The sequence below is a fragment of the Microcaecilia unicolor genome, chromosome 7, assembly GCF_901765095.1.
Source record: "Microcaecilia unicolor chromosome 7, aMicUni1.1, whole genome shotgun sequence".
NCBI classification, from domain to species: domain Eukaryota; kingdom Metazoa; phylum Chordata; class Amphibia; order Gymnophiona; family Siphonopidae; genus Microcaecilia; species Microcaecilia unicolor.
In genome coordinates, this window is record NC_044037.1 from 67105169 (window position 1) to 67125773 (window position 20605).

The following is a 20605-nucleotide window of genomic DNA, read 5'->3' on the forward strand; positions in this document are numbered from 1 at the left end:
TCATATATCCAACATTAATAAATCTTGTACTGCACTCTTCAACTGAAGCAAAGTAAATGCCTAGTTATATCTTTTTTTTTAAAATAAAGACAAGAACCAAACTCCAATGTATATCTTTAGGTGTGATGCTGCTCCAGCTAGGCATATCCTGGTTTTTAGCAGGTACTGACTTTTCATTAAACTGCTGTTTTAATCTACTGTGCACTAGTGTGCCTTCAGTTCCTATAAGACACAACAGCGTGTGATGCAATGCAGTTCCACACATCTAGATACCTTATGAGGCAGAGTGCTTCAAGCTAGCCAATGTGGACAACACTTAAAAGTAGGTTCTGGAGTCTCCTTTTTCCACTATAAGATGGATAAGCAAACAGGGAGAAGTCAGACCCTAAGAGGGGGGGGGGGGGGGGGGGGGGACACAGTCCATCTATTCCCTCATAATTACCTTGTCTATGAATCATGCCACCGTGAAGAATCCTACCCACAATGCAACTCTGCTTCTCATTCAGCTTCAGCGTGATTCCCTAGAAGAGAAAACTGGTGCATGTATATTTAAATCTGCTACATTCTGGTGTATGCTCTCTGTGTGAAAAGTCACCGCCTGATATTCAAAGCAATTTAACCAGTTAAATTACCTACAGTATCTGCAGTGCTGCTGAATATCAGCTCTAACCAGCTGCAGTCTGGTTAGTGTTGGGATGATCTGTGGGCAGAGCCAGTACTTAACAGGTTAGCAGAAATAGTCACACTGTTAACCGGTTAAGTGGCTAAAGTTAGGACAGCAAAAAGGCAGTCCTAACTGTATCCGCAGAGCTATCCGAGCACCAGTCTAGGCTAATATTCAGTTAACGTCCAGTAGCGGCCTAGGTGATTCTTGTGACCACCCCCCTTTACCCCGATCATGATCTACCTCCCTCTCCCCTGAAGTCAGTAAACCGGAGACTAGGCCCTTCCATTCCCTCCCACCCCTTAAGGTCCCCCAGGCCTACCTTTTCATTCTCTGGTGGTCTACCGGGGTCCTACAGGCAGGAGCGATGCCTACTCAGTCCTGCGCATCATGACTCCTTCCTCACAATGACTGTCGTGACCCCTAGTACCACGAGGCTGCACTTAAAGGTCGTGGGCAACCATTCTTAGAAAGGAGATGTGACATCAGGAGTGGTGAGTGGGCATCACTCCTACCCATAGGACCTCGCTAAACCACATTCAGTTCTCTATGTAAGTTTGAGCCACGCAGAACAGGAAGCTCTGGTGTCTCCTGGGACTTGAAACTGCAAGACCAGCCCCAATTACCTGTACCGTGCAGTTCAAATTTACACAAGAGCTGAATTGCAGCAGGGGCTAGGAAGCTTGCTGTTTCCTCTGCAAAGGCAGCTTGAGAGGTGAGGGGTGTATGTGTGAGTGAGAGACTGGGTGAAGTCTATGGAGAGGGGGGCATGTGTGAAGAACAGAGGCCCAGATGCATCAACCAAACGTAAAAAAATCTAAAACGTAAAAGTCCTTAACGAAGTTGAAAAAACAAAGAATGCACCAAAAAAACAAGTCGCACATTTTCGGTGCGGTATTGTAAAGTACAATGCATTAAACTGGTGTAATCCCCGTCGGTAATCGGCCCCTAAAGCATGCACAGAGCAGCCAAGCATTATGCTAGCTGCTCTGCGCATGCCACAAACGTCAAAACAACAACAACAAAAAAACCCGAAAACTCAAACACGTTGCAGGAGCGTCCTGTATGGACGGCCTTGCCCCCCCCCCCGCCGCAGTCCCCGCTGCTCCCCGCTTCCCCCTGCATGCAAAATCAAAATTTTAGCAGCCCCAACCCCCCTCCCTTCCTCTCTACTCTTTCTCCCACAGCTCCGCCTTCCGCCATCCTCCGCCCCGTGCCCCGCCGCCCCCCCTGAGGTCGTCGCCGCCGCTTCCCCCCTCCACCGGGCCCCCCTCCGCCTCTCACCTCTGTGTGAAGGTGCTGCACGGGCAAGAACATCTGATCGCTGCCGAGTCTTCAGGATGTCTCTCCTTTCCTGACCAGGGCCCGCCCCCGTCTGATGTAAGTAACCTACGTACAACCTCTCGTTAGCTTTCCGGTGGTTTTCCAGCGTTAGGGCAAGTGGTAAACTTTGATGCATCTCATTTCAATAGGGTTTCTACACAATTTGCTCATCTGCATTCCGTTTTCGTTTGCTGCTACCGTCCTCGGAAAAAGGCCTTTAATGCATGTCACGGTTTAAAACTTGTTCGTTAAAGTTTAGTGCATCTGGCCCAGAGAGACTAGTGGAGACCCAGGTTTTGTTGACATGTGAAACAGAGGCAATTGCCTCTTTGTTTCACCTATCTATGCTGACAGCATGCTTTAGAAAGGGAGACTACTGGCTTTTGCCAGTGATTTGCAGAGGCACTGTAATAAACTGATTTACTAGAATTTCTTTGCCCACAGACACAAAATAGGAAAAGAGCCCTTAATAAGCTAGTTTCTAAAAGAGCTATTGCTGATCTGGAAAGGGTTCCCCTTCAATCCCCTCTTCCTCCCCCCCCCCAACTTCACTGGAAACAATGTGGGAAGAATGGAGAGGGAGAAGCAAGAGAGGTGTCCGCTGCTGGTTCCTAAATTTTGGGGATGGATCCTAGATTTTGTGAAAAATTGTCAAGGCCTTGGTTATCATGTGTTTAAAAAATGTACCATGTGAAAAATTGATTTAACAGTTTTAAAAAAAAGTGTGTCAAACTAGCAAAAAAACATTTTTTTCACAAAAATCAAGAAATAGCCCCCAAAATTTGAAAACAAGTGAAACTTTTTTTTTTGCTTGTACACATCTCTCCAGATCCAAATGTGTCTTGGTGACCACACAATGAGGGGTGCCCTCTTGTGGTTTTCTTGGAATGATACAGGACAGGTTTGCCATTGCCTCCTCCTGAGGAATGGAGGGTTTAGGTGCCCTTTTACAAAGTGGCGGTAGAGCTATCGCTGCTTTGTTGCATGTCAATGCAGTGTGCCAGAAATTATTATTTAATTTTTACTTAAGGGGCCTACCCGGCGGTAATCACTGCCTGGTTACTGTTGGGTTAGTGCAGGAGCCCCCAGGAAATGGCTGCGCGGCAAGTATATACTTCCCGCACAACCATTTACTTTTTTTCACAAAAACCCCGCTGCGGTAAATGGGGCCTCAGTGCGCTGCAAATCTACGTGTTCAGGACACCACTGGGCCCCTTTTACCGTAGGGCCCCTAACCTGCTTATTTTTGAAGGAGAAGGGCGGCCATCTTCCGACACAAATCGGGAGATGGCCGGCCTTCTCCTAAGGCCGGCCAAATCGGTATAATCAAAAGCTGATTTTGGCCGGCTTCAACTGCTTTCCGTCGCAGGGCCGGCCAAAGTTCAAGGGGGCGTGTTGGCAGTGTACCGAAGGCGGGACAGGGGCGTGGTTAAGAGATGGCCAGCTTCGGCCGATAATGGAAAAAAGAAGGCCATCCCTGACGAGCATTTGGCCGACTTTACTTGGTCCCTTTTTGTTCACGACCAAGCCTCGAAAAGGTGCCCAAACTGACCAGATGACCACTGGAGGGAATTGGGGATCACCTCCCTTTATTCCCCCAGTGGTCACCAACCCCCTCCCACCCAAAAACAAATTAATAAACATTTTTTTGCCAGCCTCTATGCCAGCTTCAAATGTCATACCCAGCTCCATCACAGCACTATGCAGGTCCCTGGAGCAGTTTTTAGTGGGTACTGCAGTGCACTTCAGGCAGGCGGACCCAGGCCCCCCCCCCCCACCTGCTACACTTGTGGTGGTAAATGTGAGCCCTCCAAAACCCACAGTACCCACATCTAGGTGCCCCCCGTTACCCTTTAAGGGCTATGGTAGTGTTGTACAGTTGTGGGTAGTGGGTTTTGGGGGGTTCAGCACCCAAGATAAGGGAGCTATGCACCTGGGAGCAATTTGTGAAGTCCACTGCAGTGCCCTCTAGGGTGCCCGGTTGGTATGCCCGGTTGGTATCCTGGCATGTGAGGAGGACCAGTGCACTACAAATGCTGGCTCCTCCCATGACCAAATGGCTTGGATTTGGCCAGGTTTGAGATGGCTGCCATTAGTTTCCATTATCGGCGAAAACCAATGGCAGCCATCTCTAACGCTGGCCCAAATGTTGAGATTTGGCTGGCCCCGACCATATTATCGAAACGAAAGATGGCCGGCCATCTTGTTTCGATAATACAGTTGGGTATGCCGCTTAACGGGGCCATCATTAGCGATGGCCGCCCTTATAGATGGCCGTCCCCATTCGATTATTCCCCTCCATGTGACTTGCCCAAAATCACAAAGTGTCATTATGGGATTTGAACTTGGGCCCTTTTGATTCCCAGTCTGCTGCTCTAACTGTTAGGCTACTCCTCCACTCTTATGCATATCTTTACCCCTAACCAAAACAAAAAAATTGTACACGGCCTTCGGTGAATCTCTTTATAAAGGCAGTTAACAAATTCCAATACATAAATAAAAAACACAGAATGTCAGAACTTCCCATATATGCACAAACCACCAGGGTCTCTCTTCCTGTCTATACTTTCTCTTTGGTAAGAATCTTTATTAAAGAGGACACAGCAGCCTCTTTGCTTAGGCTGAAAGAATACTAGAGGCTCCTTGACTTCAGCTTTTTCCCATTTCCTAACAGCTACTGTCATGTAGAAATAATGTACTATTATTAAACCCAAACCTACTTATTAACTGATAATAGTCTGATGCATTCCTGTCCTGTCTGGTGATTCCTGGATACTTAAACATTACCAGAAAAGATCTTTTTCTGAAGGGGGGAGGGGCAGAAGGCTCATGAGAAAGGAAGGAAATAATGCTGCATCCTCCCATACACGTTAGGGAAAACATCACAAATCCTATCAACCTCTACATGCACATATATCCATATTCATGAACCTTCCCAATCTCCTTGCTTTAAGTATGCCGATTCCTTGTGCCTCATCCATTCACTGATGCTGATGAGTTCACGGGCATTGCCTTACCAATTAATTGTCATGGCTTTCAGTGACACCTACAGGCTAGTGGGAAGGAGCAAGAGAGGGGCTTACAGTGATATAGTAGGGCACCAAAAACACACATTTTACATAGATCATTGACCATGATGCGCTACATCAGTCCCTAAAAATTCACAGTCGCATGATTTAAATGGAAAGTAATACACTGGGGTTAAACGGCTCAAACAGTATCGATCACATTATCACAGCGCTCCCAGCATCCCGCCATTAGCATTCACAGGAAATCTACAAATTCTCTGCAGCTCACCATTGGTTCTTCTGTGACTCTCTCAAACTGGACAAATCGCATCTTGCGGATGTCTCTGCCATTCGTGTAGTTAGGACTGCCTGACGTGGCAGATCCATTGCTGTAAAAGTCCTCTTTCACAGTAGCTGGTGAAGGTGTAATAACCTGTCAGATTAACATGGAAGAAGATGAGGAACAACAAGATGGACATTTTTTTAGAATGTACAGCAATTTTTTAAATTAAATAACTGTCACCAAGCAACCACACTAGGAAGCACCCAGATTCAAGAAACTTTATTGGCATAACAACTTGTACATGTGTTGCCATTGTAATACCCAATTTCTGCCCCAGCAATGTCTATATTTGTTCCACATAAACATGCATACAAGCACACATGTACTGACAGTCAATTTTATAGATGCCTACTTCTGCAGGTAAAACGGAATTGCTTACCCATAATCGGGGTTTTTCGTAGACATCAGGGGACTGCAGCCACAATACACTGGCTCTGTCAGATGATGTCATCAAGTAGTATGCCTACATTTCCCCTGCTTGTCTGCAGTGATAATGTTGTTTTACCCATAGAAAAGCTACACAAAATTGACCCAGAATTAATTTTTAACCCCCCCCCCCCACCAAAAAAAACCACAGGTTATGTATAATACTAATAAGAGTAAATGGAAAGTCCTGGATATCTATCAGCTAATATCATAATCTAGGATGCCAGATACCATAGGGGCTCATTTTCAAAGCACTATGTAACTTTGTAAGTCTAAGTTTCCAGCCAGACCCCAGAGAACTCAACAGATAACTCAGTCCAGACAATGCTGACAGTCCCCTGGAGCCCAGAACTAGTACCAGATGATAAATCAGAATTATACGGGTAACACTAGCTATGGGTCAGACCCCAAAGAACTCAGCAACCACATGGCATGAGTACAATACAGCATATACAATAACATGGCAAATGGCAGCAGATAAAGACCAAACAGGCCATCTAGTCTGTCCAGTAGATATTCAGCCAATTTAGGTACATACACACACAGAATCCTTTATGTAGCCCAACACCAAACTCCCCCATCTGCCCCAATTCTTCTACATATATTCAAAAGTGAGTGCTTTGTATGAAATCCTCAGTTTCACTGACCAAGCAACAATCATTAACATTAGACGTTTAGGTAGTTATGAAGAGGATGGAAAATGGAAAAGAGCAAGACTACGTGAGATAGGGTAGAACATTATTCTTGTATATTGGACAATGGTACATTTCAAAAGATGCTTCCCATCCTACCACTGAGCTGGGGTAAGGAAAGCAAACAAGTCCAGCTGCTCTTGGTTAAGTATTAGCCTAACTGTGCCATTAGCTCCTGATCACTGAGTAGAAGGGTCAGTGAACATTCTTCATTCATTGTTTTCTTGTTTAATTAATTACTTCATAATCAGTAAGTGCAAAGCAAGGTCAGTTTGCAAGATAGGAAACCAACACAATCCTTTCTATCTATCTGTTGTCTAGCAACCTTTTGTGGGCTCTCTTATCACATCATGCAATTTAAATTGGAAATGTCAATTCTAAGATCAACTTATGTCAGAACAATTATCCTTGTTTTTTTCTTATTGATTTTGGATGTAGCTCACATCTTTGCAGTTGTACCTCAAGGTGAGTTTAATTTGGGTAGAGTATTTCTCTGTCCCTAGAGGGCTTACAATAAGTTTGTACCTGAGATAATGTGTGCACTACCAAATTATAAGTAAACTCACTTCTTCCGGAGCAACCCCATATTAGGATGTATCACACCTTTTTGGAGTATTGCTCTTCTTTCGATATTACAATAGCTATCAGGGTACAGTTAATGGGTCCTGAAGCTACTTTCCTTCTGAGCTTGCTGACAATAAAGCATGGGTCAATAATTTAGCAAGATGGCAACTGCATAAAGGTATACTCAAAATACAGAGATAACTTATGTGTATCTTAAGCCAAGATACCTATATAAGTGAGACCACCAATTATGCAGTCCTAACTGTATACAGATAAGTTATCTGTATAAGGTTAGGATTGCTATTTCTGCGTTCACATTCAGATAGATAGCAGCAATATTCAGTTTCTATTTAACTTTTGGTCCATCTCCAGGCTGTGTCTGCTTCTAATCCTGCCTCGGTTTATCTGCATTATTTTGGTCATACAATAGAGTCTCGGTTATCTGAAGTAACCGGGACTGGTCCACTGTCGCATAAGTGAAAAGTCAGGTAATATGGAAAACAATTGGAACCCTCTCAAACAATGCATAAACTAAGACACAGAGTTCCTGATTTTCAAAAATTCTTTATTAAAAGCACTATAGCACATTCTTCAGCATGATTGGAGTGCTAAAATATACTGTAATCACTGTACCATATTGTAAAATAAGACCAATACAGATCTGTAAAAAACAGAATCAGAAAGAGTATGTACTGTATATCTAGTAGCAATGCAATTGGTAAACATAAATTATAAAATTGTTTTGTAAAATTTGAAATTAATGTTCATTTTCCCATTTTACTTCTCTTCCTTGCTGCAAGGTCACGCCAGCATCTCAATAACGTTACATCAGTAGCTGTCATTTCCTCTTGTTGTTCCACATGTGCCAGCACAACCTCAATTGCCTTGACGCCTTCACTAAGACTGACTTTTACAATTCTAGGTTCAGCCTCACTCAAGGTGTCTTCATCACAATCATCTCCACTCCCATTCACCAGAGTAATCACATCAATGCCAGTTAGCTCTTCTTGCTCGTCTGCCTGCATCCATTCTTGTACATTATGCTCTCAAGCATTCTCACAGCCCGGTATTTCCTGTAACAAAGGAAGGAGATCTTCCTTGGATGCTCCATGTTCAGTGTCCTGTCCTTGTTCACTTTCATTCTCAGGAATTAACTTTCTCCATGATTTTTCTAGGGTTGGAGGATCGATTTTATCCCATGACTGAGTGATCCGGTAGATAACATCTTGGATGTTCACTTTCTTTAAAACTTCAATCACTCCTTTCCCTTCATCCCGTGCACAAACAAGCATTGTAAGAAGCTTTCAGCAATATTTTTTCTTTAATCTTTGCAATATCTTGGTCCATTGGCTGACACAATGATGTGACAATGGGAGGCAGCAAAAGAACTCTAATGTCAGCACTTCTCAGTTCCTCCTCGTCAGGATGAGATGGTGCATTATTCAAGAGAAGGATTGCTTTCCTACGCAGGTTGATCATTTTCAAGAAGTTTTCTACTGATGGAACAAATTTCTTGAAAAATCAGTTTCGGAAAATGTTTTTGTCCATCCAGTCATTCCTCTGATTCCTACAGGTCACTGGAAGTGCAGCAGGAGCCGTGTTTTTAAAGGCCCTAGGATTTTTTTTACTTTCCGAGAATACTGACTTTAAATGAACATTCTTCAGGTTTGGATATTGTAACAAAGTGTTCTTAGAAACCCCAGAACTACCAGCTGTTGGAAATCCTATTAAGTCCAACATATAACGTGGAGCATTACTGTATAAAAATTTACAGATTGTCACACAAAGTTTAAATTCAATATGGGCCTCCACTGGTAGCCAATGTAAATCTATTAATAAAGGAGAAACCCTCTCACTGTCATGTGCTGAAAATATTAATCTAGCAGCAACATTCTGAATTGTCTGCAGTTTTCTAAGAAGAAATTTCAGGGCAACCTAAATAAATAATGTTACAATAATAAAGTTGCCCTAGAATTAAACTTTGGACCACCAACTTAAGAGTTTGATGTGTCAGCATATTTCTAATTTTCCACAATTTCTTCATAAGAAAGGTTTTCTTAATCAGTGCATTAATGCGTAACTCTGGAGATAAAGAACTAGACATTGTAACTCCTAGTATCTTTAGACTTGTTTCAAATTTAAGTGGAAATATATTTTCTCCTATTCGTTTTATGTTTCAATAAAATTTTATTAAGGATCATATCCACAATGATAAAGCAAGCAAACAGAACATCCTAAGACCGTGAATGTTCATAGATACCCCAGTAAGAATCACATACAGAACTGGTCATCAAACCTTTTTTACAATGCCAACCTCCCCTCCCCACCCCATGCTACCTTAGGAAAAGGTTTATGGATGACACATTATAAGAACACATCCCCAGTCAGGAAAAAAAAAAAGTAATGAATATTAGTCAAAATTAACTCCCTCCTCCACATCCTAACCACCCCCCAGAGGCTTGCCATATGAGAACTAGTATGAAAGAGAGCCCAGTAATCAAACAATACACTAAAAAGACTAATGAACAAACCAAAAGCCCTAAGCCACTGCCTAGGTAAGAACCACAGGCACTAGGCCTTAAGCTACCAACAAAGAAGAGGAGAAAAAAAAGGGCAAAAGACCTGTTTTCTTATAGCCCCTTGCCCCAAAAGGTAGTAAAAAAAAAAATGGAAACTGGAAACTATCCCAGTCTCCTATTTGTTTTAAAAGTATTTCCATGTAACATCACTGAGTGTCCCCCTAGTCTTTGTACTTTTTGGAAGAGTAAAAAAAAAAAAATCGATTCACTTTTATTGATTTTGTAGACCTCTTCTGAAACATCATGCTTTGGAGAGATTAAGTGATAGGGACCTTGTCTGGCTTAGAAAATCCGAGCAATGCACTTTACAGAGTGAGAAAATATGGGTGGCCATTATGACTTTGAATTTGCTTTGGCCAGCAAACCCTTGATAATCTGATAACAATAATAAAGCTCTGCTGTTTAGAAGTTTTCATGCAGTACGTCTAGAGGCTATCTAGCCAGAGACAGCTGCTTTTGTGTCTCTGAGGTGTTAACACATGCAGTGCTCTGGAATCATGAATTTAATACGTCGGATAATTCATAATGATCTTTGTTTTTATTATTAGGAAAAAAGGAAAGAAGACTGGACTTTCAGTAGGGCCTGTGGTGACACTTCTTGGAAGAAGCAATTAGACTGGGAGAGTTAAAACCTCTTTATCTGCTGACAGCTATACAGTATTAGTATATATGTAGATAAAAATGTGCAGCCCCATTTAAGATAGAATGTAGAAATCTGAATTTATATTCCCAGGTTAGGAGGTGTACAATTCTGCTGACACAGAGCCTTTTCTAAGTTGACTACACTGGAATGTGGGGTTAGAAAATGTAGAAATAACAGTACAAAAGTTGCATTTGGCAATTTGCAAGAGTATGAATCAATTACAAATATGAATCAGTCCTTTTCAACTGATTGAACTGCAGTCTAGGCCAAATTGAACCAAGGTCCACGGGGAGTCTGAAAAGAACGAACCATGAAACCCACCAGAGGCAGTGACGTAGCTAGGTGGGGCATAAGGGGAGTGACCACTCTCCCAAATGGACTTTCGATGGCGCTAGTACCCATTTTTCACACGGTCCATCACAACTACGCAGTCCGCTCTCCCTGATGTCACAACCTGGCTACGCTTCTGACCAGAGGTGCATAGGGAAAGAGTGCCATGAGATCCAAAGAGTGGAGGTGTGAAAGAAGGTGCCATGATATCCACAGAGCACAGGTCAGTAGGGAGAGTAAGCCATAAAGTCCAAGGAAGTGGGAAAGTGGTAGGAGGGAGCCATAAGGATTATGGAAGTGGGAGAGTAAGGTGATTTATATACCATCTTTCTGTGGTACAAACTGAGGGAGCCTTTTACCAAGCTGCGGCAAAAGGGGGCCTGTGCTTTTGATGCAACTGTCTACATATAGGAAGCATAAGGTACCACACTTGTACTCCTTATGTGGTTTCTTAGGTACAATCTTTTCTACTGAACCAGTTTTTAGTATCCTTCACTTCCAGTTCTTCTCTTGGCTCAGTACCAGAGGGAAAACTCCTCTGTCAGCACCCCTCTCTTTTCTATATGCATGGTGGACTCTTTGATCCTCTACTCACAGAATCCTTGGTAGATAGATAGCCATTAGCTCTCTCTTGGAATGCAGCTCTGAGTTTTCAGGGTAAAACAAATAAGCTGGTTGAGACTTGATCTTGTTTTGTCTTCTTCCTCCTTCTCCTTGTAGGACTGGGGGAGGGGTGGGGGGGGGGGGTGGAAAGCTGGGTTCCCTATTCCAACATTCTCCATCAAGTGCAGGAGCTTTGCACAGCTGGAGCAAGGGTAGTAAAAATCTTCAGTCTTAACCCACCCCCATCCATTAACCTTCAGGCCTCTAGCCTACAGCTCCAAGAGATTTTGAGAATTTAACTTAGTCAAGATCTTCACACAAAAATCCTATAACAATGCAGGTTTAAAATATGGCTGATGGTTGTATGAGTTTGTCTGGCTGTCGGGTCCTATTTGCATTTGATTGCACCTGCTCTTTGCTGAATCTAAAAAGCTGCCCCTAGGTGACTGCCTAGTCTTGCTTTATGATTGGATTTATTTATTTAGATTTGCTCACACCTTTTCCAGTAGTAGCTCAAGGTGAGTTACAGGTAGGCTGGGTATTTTGATCCTGTTGTGTTCTCTTTCCTTTCTCCAGGTGTGCTGGTATGGATGGCCACAGGGACCCTCTCTGTGTCTGATGCACTTTGAAGTAAGAGCCAAGCTTGGTCCCCCCCCCCCCCAACAGTATCCTGGTACAATGGGAGGAAACTGAAGACAAAGACCCTCCCCTGGACTGTGTATTTATGAGATCCAACTTTTCCTGCCACAGGCAGGATCCTCCTACCAGTCAAGCTGCAGCCCCTGTTCTGGAAGTTGCATGGGTTATTCAAAGGTCAAAACTGCTTTTCTTCTGGTAAGAATGCTGAGGGGGTCTGATAATGCTGCACAGGCAGAACTTTAGCCATCTCTACAGAAGTATGTTAAAAAAATCCACACCCTCTTTTCAAACTACTTTGCTAAGCAGGGGGCATTCTACACAAGATGAGCACTTGGGCTAATCTGGGTTGGTCTGGTCCAGAGGTTTATATAAAGGACCTGGCTCTCATTATTAATTTGCAATGTCATATCTATGAAAATTATGTATGTAAATGTTATCCTCCTTTCTTGGAGGTGAGAATCTTCTCTGGGTCGGCCTCTTAACCAGCTCAAACCAGCTCTCATTCCATACTTTGTCTGTCTCCTGCTGTACTCTAACTGGAATATTCTGAGGATTCTGAGGGTAATTCTGTTTAGGTCACTTAAAATTAGGCGTCTACAGTATGTGCACTAAGCATGAATTCTGTAACACAGAACTGTATTGAGAACCCCTTGGGACATACCAAGCCAGTCAGGTTTTCAGGATATCCACAATGAATATGCATGAGAGAGATTTGCATAAAATGGAGCTGCTGCATGCATTGGCTCCACTGGTTACCAGTTTCTGCTCGGATAGATTTTAAGAGTGCCTGTATTGTACTTAGTATATTATTTATTTATTACATTTGTACCCCACATTTTCCCACCTATTTGCAGGCTCAATGTGGCTTACATAGTGCCGGAGAAGTGTTTGTAGACTCCGGCGTGAACAAATACAAGGTTATGTTGTGGTAGGATAAGGTTCATGTGGTAGGACCACATGACGGATCATGTGGTAGAACCACATAAAGGAAAACAAGAACGGAAGAGTTGTTTGATGACCATTACGAACTGTAGTGTTGTAGTGTCGCAGAGTTCAGGCATTTATGTTGGGTCGGGGGGTATGCCTTTTTAAACAGGTGAGTTTTTATTTTTTTCCTGAAGTGTAGGTGATCATACGTAGTTTTCAAGGCTTTTGGTAGTGAGTTCCACAGTTGTGTGCTGATGTAGGAAAAACTGGATGCGTAAGTTGATTTGTATTTAGTCCTTTGCAGCTTGGGTAGTGCAGATTTAGGTAATTTCGTGTTGATGCAGATGTGTTTCTGGTTGGTAGGTCGATCAAGTCTGTCATGTATCCCGGTGCTTCGCCGTAGATGATTTTGTATTACAGGGGAATTGTTCTTTTCTCCTTCCGCAGTTGATAGCTTATCCAGCGCTTTGAGAACATTCTATTCTACTCTGTTGTTGGGGTTTCCATCTGTTAGGAAAGTTTGTTACAAGAGAGTTCATGAGGGGTCTTTTTCTTTTCAGGCCAGTAAATTGTGGAACTCTATACCTACACAAGTTCATGTGATTTCTACAATTTCGTAAAGGATTGAAATCATATCTTTTTAGTAAACATCTGAATGATTAATTTTGTAAGCCTTCCTAACTTTTCAGTATATGTTTTGAACTTGTAACCTGTCTAGACTCATTATTGATATTAGCGGGATATAAATACCCTGAATAGAATAGGATACAATAGAATCTCTCTCATGCATATTCATTGCAGATATCCTGAAAACCCTGACAGGCTTGGTGTGTCTCCAGGACTGGTTTGAGAACCCTTGCTGTAAGTAATTATGTGCATAATTGCTGTTAAAGAATACTGGCGCAAGTCCACATTTATGTGCTTAACTTTAAGCATGACAAAGGCTGGTGTAAATGCCTACATGTACCTGACAGTATTCTATAGAATATATATATATTATATACAGAATCTAGCCCTATATGCATTAAGAACAACATTGACTGTGATGTTTGAATATTGATCCAGATGTTTTTCTCCCCCTTTCCTTTATCCTTCCTATATCCACATCCCCCAACAGTTGCAGGTTAAAGGCAAAGAGAAAGGAAATGGGCCTTGATATACCACCTTTCTGTGGTTTTTGCAACTACATTCAAAGCAGTTTACATAGTATATGCAGGTACTTATTTATACCTGGGGCAATGGAGAGTTAAGTGACTTGCCCAGAGTCACAAGGAACTGCAGTAGGAATTGAACTCAGTTTCCCAGGATCAAAGTCCACTGCACTAACCACTAGGCTACTCCTCCTCCACTCAAAGGACTCAAACACTAAGCCTATAAAATTACAATTAAGTACAGTTGCATGTGTAACTGCAAATTAGTGCCACTTTGTACCAACTCCAATTACAGCCAATTATTGGCAGTTAATTGATAAACTAACAATAACTTACGTATGTAACTGGTACTAGTCTATAGCCTGTACACCTGAGTTTAAAGAATGAGGGGGGGAGTCAGTGACGAGTACCCTTGGATATTCCATCGTGGTCATTCCTGAGGCAGGAGGGGGAGTACCAAAATGGATCAGTCTATGCTATTCTCACAGCCTCTATAAGTCCTTCACCTGGAAGAGCACAAACCTCAGTGAAAGGGTCCAAAGGCCCCTTTACTTGCACAATGATATATATATATATATATATATATATATACATATATATATATATATATATATATACATATATCAGACTCACTGAGGATTGAAATATTAGATAATATAATCATAAACTAATACATCCAGTGACTAATGTGCATATTACCTGGTTAAAGTTCATATAGGCAGCCTCATTCCACACTTTGCCTGTCACATACACAGACTGTCTCTTTAAATGTACTTTTGTGACCATTTTTCCCCAAGTGAGTTGGGCTCTCTCTACTTTAAGTAGTATTTCATTTGCATGTTCTTTTGGGAGTGAACAGAATCCTCTCAAATAAGATTAACAGAAAGCCCTGGCTGTAGCCTTTCTTGCTGGGCAGTGGCTGTTTTGAATCAATATTAAAGGCCCTGTTTTGCCTTTATCGTCCCTGTGCCCTGGCTACTCCAACTCAATCAGCCCTCTGCTAATGCCAAAAGGTATTTTGTGGACTGTGTAACCTGAACTTCTACCCTGTGAGTAAACAAAATTCCTGGCCCCAGCTCATAAAAACAGGCAAGAAGGAACCTTTGAAGGCTGAGCTCTCCTCCCCCCACCCCCTCTTTTCACTGCTCAGTGGCCTCCCTGTGGCATGTGTGTGCAATCTTATGTATCACTCCTTGCACCCATCTTCTAACACAAGTTCCCACCTAACCTCATGTTCACTTCTGTGTTGTGTTGCAATATATATATAAAACTCACCTCTTCAATGCTGCCTTCGGCGCCTAACCGCTTGATAAATATAGAATGCCCCAATCTATCCACCCTATCAGATTAACTGTTCACTCGTCCTCTAGATTGTACACTTGTCTTTAGATTGTTCTCCTGTCTTTTAGATTGTAAGCTCTTTGAGCAGGGACTGTCCTTCTATGTTTAAATTGTACAGCGCTGTGTAACCCTAGTAGCGCTTTAGAAATGTTAGTTAGTTAGTTAGTAGTATATAGAATCCAGGGGATTGGGGGTAATTCTCAAAAGATCGCCTAGTATGTGCACCCTAAGCACAAATTCTGTAATGATAATTACGTATATATTTGCCCTTGCAGAATGCTAACTTCAAGTAAGAGCAGTTACACTAGCTCAATGGCTAGTATACATGCTCGCACCTAACTGCTGTCACACCCAGGATCTGCCCATGCCCCTCCCATATCCACACCCCTTAGCAATTGCCACAAAATAAATTATTTGCTAAGATTATAGAATACTAAGTACAGTTATGTGTGTAATTGCAACTTAGTGCCAAATAGCATCAATTATAGCCAATTACTGTTAATGCCAATTAGTGTCTATTTTAACGATTAAAGTTACATGCAACTGGCAGTATTCTAGAATCTGCGTGTGCAATTTTGCACGTTAAGCGTGCAATTTTTTTTAGCTGCAAGTAACAGACGCCGCCAATATGTGCTTTTTTTTTTTAAAGCATGGCCACTTTAAATTTAAACGCAGGACAAGAACGCCAATATGTGCTTCACATTCTGGTCTGCCGTTTCTCACAACCAGTATTCGAGGGCTTGCACAGGCCTCCTTCTGCTTCCAAAAGCAATCAAAATTGGAAGATTTTCCAAAAAGAATCATGAGAAAAGCATGAGAATCATGGGAAATCTTCGCTTCCAACACCTTAATGCCTGCTCAGACCTGGCGTTGTTTTGGGCGCTCTTTTCTGATCATTGGGGAGGAATACAAAATTACCTCATTTAAATTAGTTTGACTACATTTGCATGCTATCTGTGCTAAGGCCTGGTGCGCTCGCTGTTTGCTGTGCTAGATCCCTCTGATCATTCTACGCTGGTAAATGCATTTACAGGGCCTGAGTGAGGCAAGACTATTCAGTTTAGGGAGGGTGGGGGAAGGACCTATCTTCTATCCATGGTAAAGGTAGGGTACCAGTTCTGGATATATTTATATAATGGGCCAATAAGTACCATCACAACCTGAAAAGAATCCATTTCTCCTAGGAATATTATATAACCCTTTACTGGTGGTGGTGGTGGTGGAAGCTAATTCAGTTTTTCCAGCAATCGACTTAACAGCTTTTCTTCCTTGGGTGCTCTACATGGCAACTAGGGTTCTGTCCTGCTTCAGAACAATCCTCAATTCAGGTCACTGGGGGGAGAGGGGGGCTGATGCAGAAAGCTAGCACAGATGGAAGTGGGGGGTTAGCGTAGTGTCTGCGCACAAGTTTCTGGGGACAGGACACAAAAAAGGGTTTTGTGCAGAAGCTAGACATCAACACACCTCATATTAAAATCAATGATAATAAAGTTGTTAGCTATTCCACCCAGATGCAGAGAAATGCACAGAAGACTTTAAAGGCGAGCACAACACAGGAACTTGGATTCCACATCTGAAAGGTGTAGAAGGGTTACCTCATTCTTCTGTAATAGCGTCTCTGAGGATTTAATGCCCGTTTCTTTTTTGTTGTAAGCATAACAGTATCCGCAACTTTTTAAGACAGAACGAGAAGTGATGGTTCTGTGTACAGGTCTGAGCAGGAAAAAAATTATATCTGCAAATGTGCTGGAATGTAGCTCTGTGCATAAAATAAGTTTTGCTAAAATTTTCCGCAAAGACATTTTTGTGATCTCTTTATGTATAAGCAGCAGACTAACATTCCAGTACACGAGTAAATGTGTTCCAGTACTTTTTTTTTCTTTTTTGCTCAGATATGCTCACTACTAGCTGCCCTTAGTGCAGGACCTTGTGCATATGCATTCATGTACGTTCCCTAATTAGTGCACAAGTTCTGCAAATATCAAGTTTGCATATAATTAGCTTACTGCATCTGTGAACAAAAACTGGGCCTTATATTTGCATTAGAAGCCGTGTGCTCAGTCACCAGTGTACATCTCTAATACAAGCTTACTATATTGGTCCCCGAGTGCTTTTCAAACCCTATAACATAGGGGTTCTCAAACCAGTTCTTGGGACACACCAAGCCGGTCTGGTTTTCAAGATATCCACAATGAATATGCATGAGAAAAATTAGCACACACTGCCTTCACTGTATGCAAATCTATCTCATGCATATTCATTGTGGGTATCCTGAAAACCTGACTGGCTGGCTGTGTCCCCAGGACTAGACTGAAAACCCTCTAAACAATGGCTGTTTTTAAATCAGCTTATTTGAGCAGCCCCACTCTTCTCAACACACGCAAATACACTGAGTCTTAGGAGATTACTTGGCTGACTACAAGTGTTGAAACTTGTCTGGGCTCTAGGAAGTAAATACAGCATCAGCTGTGCGTGACTTCCTTCTGCTCAGAAACAAGAATCAGCATACAATTACTGTCAACATCAGCGCTTCAAATTTCTTATGCTCGCACTGCTATTTCTTCGCCTGCCCAGGCTGCTTATTTGTATTCTGGAAGAAACCTCCTGAAATTTCAGCCGGGGGGGGGGGGGGGGGGGGGACCTTAGGGATGCAGGAAGGAAAGTTCAAATGAAGTATAAGAAAATATTTCTGTACTGAGAGGATTGAAATAATCTACCAGAAGAGACTGTGGAAACCCGTAATCAGGGAACAATTTACATTTTGGGTTGCCATGGACAATAGGGATAGGGGTGAGATCTAGAAGTCATTAAATGTGCCACACCACCACCCCCACACCTCTTATCTTGCTTGCTCAGATCCTCCTTTCTCCGTGTGCTTACTCAACTTATCTTATAGTCCTTCCTTGCACCACTTGTCTTGGTGAGCTGTCCCATGCCAGCAGCTTTGGTAGAAAAATTCAGTGTGGGGCCCAAAAACCATCTTGCCACAACAGGCTCTACAGTTCCCTGCCCTCCTCCTCCAAATGGATTCCTGTCACTATATAAATCCTGTGTGGAGCAGGTCACCAGAGGCCTGTCAGTGCGTGAGGACTCACGGCACTGTGCTGTATTCTCACCAAAGTTGCTGATGATGATTTCTTGGGGAGGGACACTTCCTTCACATCAACTCCTGCCCCAGTGATCTGTGAAGTAATCAATCTCTCATTCTTTGATAAAGTTTGGTGAGGGTTATGGAGGGGGCTCCCCTCCCTCTCCCCTCCCCATACTGTCTATGGGTACCTAAGGGCTGACATTCAGACAGTGAGAGGCAGCCTGGCTAACTCCTACTGTCCGGTGAACCCAGAAATTCAGTGCCAGACTGTATCCGGCGGCCGGCATCAACTTTCCAGGTGTTTTTTTTTTGGCCGCTAATAGCCAGTTCAACTGTTATAGTGGCCAAAGATAGACCTGCTATTTATGAGGATCTATCGGGACACTAAAGTTATTGGCTTTAACCAGCTATGTCGTGCGACATAGCTGGTGACCGGGCTAGCCGGATATCTTGCACTGAATATCAGCACTTAGGCGGCTTAAGGCTATTTAACTGTTCTGGGTGTGAATTTTGAGTTTTTCCTTGTCAATGTGTTTTGTTATTTTGAGTGTAAAAGCTATTTCTTTATAGATCCTAAATCACTCCTCGATTTTATTTTGGCAAAAGAAGAGGGCAAAGGTTTAATTTCTACTGTTGAGGGCTGGTTTGTGGGTTCTAGTGGAGGATGTGCTCTTACTTAGTTTAAAATTTTATTTTTTTAATTTATTCTGAGTAGTTTATATTTCCTTTGCTTGGCTCCCTTATTTCCTTTATTGTGGGCTAATTGGAAGATTGAATTATGTCTTATTTTCTTAGGAATGTAAAAATTACAGGGTTTGTTTCCTGTGATTGATAACTGAAAATTAAAATAAATAAATAAATAAGACTATTTAACCGGCCAGAAGCCATTCCTGACCGGTTAAATAGCGCTGAATATCGGACAGCTAGAGTTTAAATCAGAACCTGTAATAAAAACTGAACTTTAATTAGGTGTCATCCTACAATGACTCAAGCTTCAATGGCCAGTAGCTGGGGTATGCTCAGGAACCTTGAAATACAGCTAGATTCAACACTTACTCTAATCCCCCAAATCCAAGAAACAATCAAGAGCTGCTTCATTACATTAAGAAGGCAAGTCTTGTCTCAGTTGTGCATGCTATGATAACATTAAGAATGGATTACTGTAATGCACTCAACAATGGACTGACTACAAAGGTGTCTGCAGCAGCCCTAATTGATTCAGAATGCTGCAGCAAGACTAACAGAAGGTTGTAAGCGACGTGACCACATCACACCGTTTTTGCAAAAACTTCACTGGCTAACAGTACAATACAGGGCTAAATTGAAAACTATGTCTAACCTTCAAGGCCCTTAAGGGAAATGTCCCAGAACACTTGAACAAGATCTCCCTCTACATACCTCCAAGGTCACTAAGGTCCTCCCAAGGAGTATCCCTAACTCCTACACCCTCTCCAAAGGGCATTACACGATGTGATACCCACCAGAGAGCCTTCTCCAAAGTAGCCCCCACATTCTGGAATGCACTCCCTGAAAGGCTTAAGACAAGACTGTCTCTACTTCAGGAAGCTGGTGAAAGCTTGGCTCTTCAACCAGGCCTTTAACTGAAGAAGTAACTAACTTGCTACTCACACAGGAGTGACACCGGCTGCAAATACTATAGCAGGACATGTTTATCCACTCTTACCCTAGCTAAGATCATTTTCTAGCAGCTTTCTGACCTCATGTGCAAGTTTCTTTAAATTAGTCCCCTTATTTTCTTACTCCTACTACTACTACTACTATTTAGCATTTCTATAGCGCTACAAGGCATACGCAGCGCTGCACAAACATAGAAGAAAGACAGTCCCTGCTCAAAGAGTAACTCCTGTCACTCTATCTACATGTTCCATCTTTGCTTACATCTTATTGCTTATGTTTGACTTATTCACGCTGTACATCACCTTGAGTGAATTCCTTCAAAAAAAGGTGGTAAATAAATCCTAATATTTAATTGCATTTGTATCCCACATTTTCCCACCTATTTGCGGGCTCAGTGTGGCTTACAATACATTGTAAATAATGGAAATACAATTTGTTACAATTCAGTTATGGATTAGATTAAGAGAAGTTATGAGAAGACAGAGTCAAGGTATCGTTATATAAAAACTGTGGACTTTGAGTCACCGGGCAGAATGGATGTGCCAATCATAACACATCAGAAGCATCTACCATGCCCTACACATGCAGGGCAATCCTATAAAGTAGGTGCAAACGGTTACACGCTGTTTATGTGTGTATGTTA

General features: G+C 42.4%; 1 protein-coding gene across 2 annotated transcripts in view; it reads right to left on the reverse strand.

The window, feature by feature from the left end:
- The window catches only part of MPP1 (membrane palmitoylated protein 1), a 110068-nt gene that overhangs the window by 49756 nt on the left and 39707 nt on the right, over positions 1–20605 (reverse strand). For both annotated transcript variants that reach the window (XR_003942758.1, XM_030208939.1), the window contains exons 2-3: positions 5285–5428; positions 443–521 (exon numbers count right to left, since the gene is read on the reverse strand). Coding sequence is in view for 1 of the 2 variants with exons in the window: in XM_030208939.1 (XP_030064799.1) it covers positions 443–521; positions 5285–5428 (223 nt within the window). In the remaining variant the exon portion in view is untranslated. The remainder of the gene's footprint in view (positions 1–442; positions 522–5284; positions 5429–20605) is intronic.